General features: G+C 44.1%; 1 protein-coding gene across 3 annotated transcripts; it reads left to right on the plus strand.

Annotated features, from left to right (window-relative positions):
- Positions 1-378: 378 nt before the first annotated feature.
- zbtb18 (zinc finger and BTB domain containing 18) lies at positions 379-6,577 on the plus strand. 3 transcript variants are annotated; one of them, XM_078557372.1, is made up of 2 exons: positions 379-490; positions 3,076-6,577. In XM_078557372.1, exon 2 carries the CDS (start codon positions 3,090-3,092, stop codon positions 4,662-4,664), a length of 1,575 nt encoding a protein of 524 aa, XP_078413498.1. In that variant the 5' UTR covers positions 379-490; positions 3,076-3,089; the 3' UTR covers positions 4,665-6,577. The 3 variants fall into 3 exon arrangements, with proteins under 3 accessions (XP_078413498.1, XP_078413496.1, XP_078413497.1); XM_078557370.1 differs by lacking the exon at positions 379-490 and adding an exon at positions 1,060-1,174; XM_078557371.1 differs by lacking the exon at positions 379-490 and adding an exon at positions 2,235-2,451.
- The last annotated feature ends 209 nt before the right edge of the window (positions 6,578-6,786 follow it).

Genomic DNA, 6,786 nt, shown 5'->3' on the forward strand with positions numbered 1-6,786 from the left:
CACTCTGAGAGGGGAACACAAAAGCCCCCGATTAGGCCCACTCTGCTTGAACTGTGTTGTTCGCTATCGATCCTGAACGACATTGACAGTGACCACAGTGAAATCTGCAGCCAGCAATTTGAATTTAGTTGCCTTAATTGCTTGAGTTTCGCCATTGTGTTTGAGCTACAAAAACGGTGCACACAGAGGTTTTGTTATTTTAAGGAGGCAACTGGTGTCACCAAGACTTAATTGTGCCTCCTGCAGTCTGGTAACAGCAATCTCAGAACAACATCGGCGAGCATTATCATGGATACGCTTACAACCGAGACATTTTTACCGTTCCAGTTGGAGGTGTACATATGCTGACGATTAACTGGAAAATATTGAAAATTTGGAGGAAAAAAAAAATTCTTTGCAAAGATATAATTTTTCGAAGGCTAAAGGGACATGGATTGCAATTGCAAACTTCCAGCAGCGGGGTGACCTACTTTAAATCATCTGTAAACAGGTGATCCTGTGTTTTGTGTCATGTTCTCCCTGTCCTACAGTTGGAAATATTCTGAAATCTTAACCCCTGAATCTTTAATTATAGTTTGCGCACGATCGCATGCAAACTTTTTTTTTCCTTTTTTTTAAAAAAAAGTGTACGGGAAGGAATATGTTTTTTTTTTCAGTTAGGCTTTCGCTTTCACAAATCCTCGGAGAACCCGGCCTCGGCAGCTTCAGCGACTCTTTCTGGCTTTGCAGAAACGACTGACGATTGGTGCATCGGATCACTTAAACTTCAGCCTCTCTTCGCCCGGGTGCACGGAGACTACAACTCCCGAGATGCAATCCAGCCTCCTCCACCCCCCCCCCCAAATAACAACCACCCCCACCACCACCCCCCCCCCTCCCCGCCAGGCGCCAGCGTCCGAAGACGCGCAAATTCCCCCTTTTGCTGGCTCACGGTTACTCCGGAGCAACCTAGCCTGAAAGCGGAAACCCCGCCTGCCTTCCGACCCGATTGGCTGGCCGGATCCCGGACTTTGTTAGTTAGGGGGGGGGTGGGGATTGGAGGGGGGGGGGGTGGGGATTGGAGGGGGGGGGGGTGTTTTTTTTCGGAAGGTGGCCGGACCGATTCCCGACGCTTTTTGTGGTCGGCCCAAGACTTCAATGAAGACATGATGTCAGCCACACTTCCTCTGTCAAGGTAGGTAAGGGAGCACTGGATAGCAACAGCCCTCTAACATCTGGGCGCACTTGTCCCCAGCGCCCTGTCTCTCTCTCTGTGTGTCTACCTCTCTCATGAAGTCCTGAAAGTCATTGGTTCTCTCCTCCTCCTTCCACCCACCCCCCCCCTTCACTCCCACCCCCCCCCTTCACTCCCACCACCTCCTCCACCTCCTCCTCCTACTACTTTGCCCTCGCTGTTCCCGAGGCAGAAAAAGTGCCCCCACCACCCCCCCTTTCTTATTTCTCTCTCTCTCTCTCTCAGTGTGTTGCTTCCTGTGAGTATCTCAGAGAGTCAAATCCTCCTGGATTTCCTCTTTCAAGAACTCCGGCTATAGGAAGGGGAGGGGAGGGGAGAGGCAATGTTGCTAGAAGCCGCGCGGAGTTACACTGTTTCAAAAAAAAAATGTTACTCTTTTATTTCCAGCCCCACCACCACCACCACCACCCCGACCCCGCTTCCCTCTCTCTTCTCTCTCTCTCTGTTGTTGCGCCGCGTTGTTGCTGGTAACCATTCACACACTGGCGGTGCAATGCTACCCCAGACCGGACCAGAGGCGGCGGCGGCGGTGGTGGTGGCTGCTGTAGCCTGTTGTGACTTTATATCTCTCCCCTCTCACTGCCTGTCTGTGTGTCTGTCTGTGTGTGTGTGTTGTGGTTGGACTGCCGTCACCATGCACTGAGGATTGCTGCTGCTGTTGCTGCTGCAGCAACATTTAACAGGTCGCCCTGTAGCGTTTTTCTCTCTCTCTCTCTCTCACACACACACACACATTGCTCTGCGGCCGCAGTTTATTTGTGTCATTTCAAGTGAAGTGGATATTTTTGGCAACTGAAATAAAATAAAGGGAAGGGAAGAGAGGGAGGAAAGGGACTGGGTTGGTGGGGGAGACACTGTCTGGTACTTTATTTGGAAGGAGTGGGGGGGTGGGGGGAGATTTTTTTTTCCTCCCTTTTTGTAGCTGATAATGTATTCGAACGTGAGATTGGTGGCAGCAGCAGCAAACACGACACGAGTAACATATGGCATTAAAAAGCAGCACAGCTGGAGGTAGCATTTTCATTTGAAGTGATGTCAGAGCAGCTGACAGTCTGGCATTGCTGGGTTTTTTTGTGTGATCTTGCTCCGTGTGCCGGTATCATTCCTCTTCAGTCCTGCTTTTTTAAACTTGACAGACCGGAGTCACAAAGATTTAACGCACCATTCTTTTGGGGGACTGGTCACGAGAAGTTGATCTGTTTTTATTCCTGTTGCAGGTAGGAGGGAGGGGGGGGGGGATTTCTCCCCCCTTTATTTTTTGCAAATCCTGTTAGGAATTTTGTATGATAGTATTTGTGTTTATTTTATTCAGAGTTGACAGATCATTGCTGAGTGCAAGCTAATTTTTTTTTTCCCCCCTTAGAGTTGTGGTAATAGTGACTAATTTGGGATTCGTAGATTGCGACGCGTGGAATTGCCCAGACAGCTGTAATCGCACTCCATTCTTTAATCTCTTTATCTGAGCAGCAGCTGCCATATGGCCATAGTCATCTGTATCAGATGTTTATAAGCTTCGTTTTCGTCCTGTCTCTGTCCTTTTAGGCATCTAATTTGATCAACAGTACCTTACTGACTATCATGTAATCTTTATTTTTAGCCATTTTAAGGATTAGAGATGGGGACACAGGGCACTTAATGTGATTGAGTTTGAGTCTTGTGGTAGTTTACGTGCTTTTTCTCTCCCTTGTACGCGCTGGTAGAACAGCAACAAAATAATCTTGTTGTTAAAATGAGTTTTCTATTGTGTTAACTTCTATCTGTAGAATGCAGGATACTTTGGGGTTTTGCTATTTTTGTTTTTATCTATTTCTGTAAATGTTAACAAACTTTGTCTGCTACAGGTTATGAAGGCAGCATGGAGTTTCCAGACCACAGCAGACATTTGCTCCAGTGTCTGAGTGAGCAAAGGCATCAAGATTTCCTTTGTGATTGCACTGTCCTGGTTGGAGATGCCCAGTTCCGAGCCCATCGTGCTGTGCTTGCTTCATGCAGCATGTACTTCCACCTCTTTTACAAGGACCAGCTGGACAAAAGGGACATTGTTCATCTGAACAGCGACATTGTTACAGCCCCAGCTTTCGCTCTCCTCCTTGAATTCATGTATGAAGGGAAACTCCAGTTCAAAGATTTGCCTATTGAGGATGTACTTGCAGCTGCGAGTTACCTCCACATGTACGACATAGTGAAAGTCTGCAAAAAGAAGCTGAAAGAAAAATCAACGACGGAAGCGGACAGCACCAAAAAAGAAGAGGACGCCTCGAGCTGTTCCGATAAAGGGGAAATTTCTTCTGTGAGCAGTGCACATATAGTGGGGGAACTGGCAAGCGAGGAAGATGAAACTGAAGAGGAAAAATCGAGCGCTGTGTTGAGCAAAAGGGACATAGTTATTGAATCTGGGAACATGTGGATGAGATTGCCCTCTGACTCAGCAGGCATCACTCAGCCTGGCGTGGAGGTTGAGGCACATGCAGTAACAGCTGGAAAAACAGTGTCCAGTCCCTGCAGCTCAACAGGGCCTTTGTCCCAAAGGTCTGCCAACTCCATTAAGGATTCAGCAGATGTTGACTGTGTGCTGGATTTGTCTGTCAAGTCCGGGCTGTCAGGGGGAGAAAACGCCAGCCACCCTTATGTCTCTCCACATGGGGACGGCTCCAGAAATAACTTGGTGCAGGTTAAAGTAGAGAAAGAAGTGTTTTCTGATGAGGAAGGCAGCAGCACTAATGATTTTGATATGGAACAAAGTAGCACAGTGAAGGACAGTGCAGGCACTATGAACAGGCTTTGTTACGATTCACTCCATGTGTCGGCCAGGAGAGAAGCTTCTGTTTCAAGCGAGATGGACCGAGAGGATCGAGCCAGCGACGATGAGATGATAACCCCAGAGAATGATGGAGCCCAGATGGAAGCAAGCATGGACAGCAGCTTGCTCCCTTACTGCTCTAATATACTTGGCTCTGCCGGTCAAATCTTCATGTGTCCCCTCTGCAACAAAGTCTTTCCTAGCCCGCACATTCTGCAGATCCACCTGAGCACGCACTTTCGAGAGCAGGATGGCCTGCGCAGCAAGCCTGCCGCCGATGTCAACGTTCCCACCTGCTCACTGTGTGGGAAGACTTTTTCCTGCATGTACACCTTAAAACGGCACGAGCGAACTCATTCAGGTGAAAAGCCATACACTTGCACTCAATGTGGGAAGAGTTTCCAGTATTCGCACAACTTGAGCCGTCACGCGGTTGTTCACACCCGGGAAAAGCCACATGCATGCAAGTGGTGTGAGCGCAGGTTCACGCAGTCGGGTGACCTGTACAGACACATTCGAAAATTTCACTGTGAGCTGATAAACACACTCTCTGTTAAAACAGAGTCTCTTAACTTGCCTGCGATGCGAGACTGGACCATAGAAGAGAGCTCGCAAGACCTTTGGAAATAAAGTCTAGCTGTCGAGCAGTGTGAAAAATCAAGTTTCTGGTAATTTCTTCTACAGCCTTTTGGGTACTGAATTCTCTCCTCGAAATAATAACCGTAAATATTATTTGTCACAACACATAATCTACAAAAATGAGATTGTGATTCATAATGCAACATAAGGTAAATAAGAATAACTATTAAATTCAACACTTATTTAATAAATACTCTAATTTTCTTTTTAAATGCACTCCTGCAGTTGTTGAGTACACTGCAAAGGATGCTGCTGTATAGTTCATAGGGTTTCGTTGTTGAAATTTTTAACGATGAACCACAAATTCCTTAAGGTTTTCATTGATACATGTTAATATTTTAATGTTGCACAATTTCTGGATATTAACTTTTTGTACAATGCTGTAAACAAGATAATTATGAATTTCTTTTCCAGATGCCTAGGAATATGCATTTGCAGATGAATGGTTCTTTACCCTGTTTAATCTTAACCAGAAACTTGATGTAACTTAGATTCTAAATGTATGGGGTTTTCAGGCAAATTAAAACTGTATGTTTGAAATGTGAATTATATTACTGTACATCCTACTGCATTGAATGGATTTAACAAACCTGATGAATTGTCCTTATGCTCTTAGTCGGGTCTTCTGAAAGTAAATATTGAGGCTATAGAACATGCATGAGTTTTATCAAATGTTTTGGGGTTTTCCTTTTGCAATTCTATGAACTTGGCAAAGTGTGTAACTTAAGTTTTTATTTAATTGGTGAAAGAAATATTATTTTCCTGAGATGCATTTTTTTTCTAAGTGCGGTAGCACCACGAAAAATGTCACTGGTGTTGCGCAGCAATTTAATTTTTTAAAAAGTGTACTGCTATGCAGTTTCAATGTGTAAAGCATCTTTTCCAGTCGCCTGTGTTCTCGTATATATTACGGAAAGTGGTACAGCACAAATTCCAGTTGAAGTTCCCTGCTTTTATGTGAACAGAATTGGTGATGGTTAATGAAAATCATTTGATTACTTTGGCCATGAAGTTATAGGGGAAAGGAATCGTGAACCCGGCTTTGAAGAAGGGGTTCATTATATTGTGTAACCAAGCAGCTGAAGTTACTGCTTGGTATGTGTGTGGTTTTAATGAACAACACATATGGCAAGTGTTTTGCACAGTGTTTGTTTTCCTGTCTTGCACTCGCAATAAGGTCTATGGGAGTAGCACGGAAATGTGGCCGTTTTCCCCCCCTTTTTGTGAGTTTTTATGTTTTATTTTTTACTTGACCGCCTTAACTACTGTAAACATAGCTTATTTTTGTGCATAAAAGGCAATATGATTATTAATGGAAAACTAGATTGTGTATTGCTGAATTGTTATTTTTAAAAATGGGTCAAATTAGTTTTTCTTTTGGCTCTTGACATTGTTTTAAAGCTGTGAAATGGCCTCTAAGATTCTGTAATTATGCTAGTTACTTGAAGAGTTTAAATGTCTAAAGTATGTTGAACTGTAGATTTAAAAAAAAAAGAAATGTTTAGATAAGACAATCAGTGTCTTTAAAATGAACAGCTTCCTTGGTTTCCCACGTTTAGTTTTCTTTGTGGTACTTGTGAGTATGACTCTCAATTCCTTTTCCTTACAGATGACCTTTTACTAGATTTATTTTTGTCATTTTCCCCCTACCACCATCTCCCCCCCACCCACCCCCCCCACCCCCCAAGCCACCCCAGCATTCTACCTTTTTTACCTGGATTTAGACTGACGTTAGCCTTGACAATCATAGTCTGTTTTTAATTTTTGGAACAAGGGAGGGGGTCGGCGCGGGGGGCGGTGGGGGAGGGCGTAAATTATAATGCTGTTTAGTTTTGTACCTTGATGTGCCGTTGGTGGAATTTTTAAATTGTGTGCTAACTGCAATAAATTATGTAAATTGAAAATGCTGTTAGTTGTTTTTCTTTCTGTTGAACGTATGTGTTCTTGGTACATCAGAATCGTTTCTGGACATCTGAGCTCATGGTAATTTAAACTTCCAATGCCCTTTAACTAATTAAGCTTTTGTCCACTTTGCTTTTGTAAGCACACCTTAACTGAACTTTTTAAAGTTGCTAAAACACAACAACTTGCATACATATTTAATTCTAAATCT

This window comes from Cetorhinus maximus, chromosome 14 (genome assembly GCF_964194155.1).
Source record: "Cetorhinus maximus chromosome 14, sCetMax3.hap1.1, whole genome shotgun sequence".
NCBI lineage: Eukaryota > Metazoa > Chordata > Chondrichthyes > Lamniformes > Cetorhinidae > Cetorhinus > Cetorhinus maximus.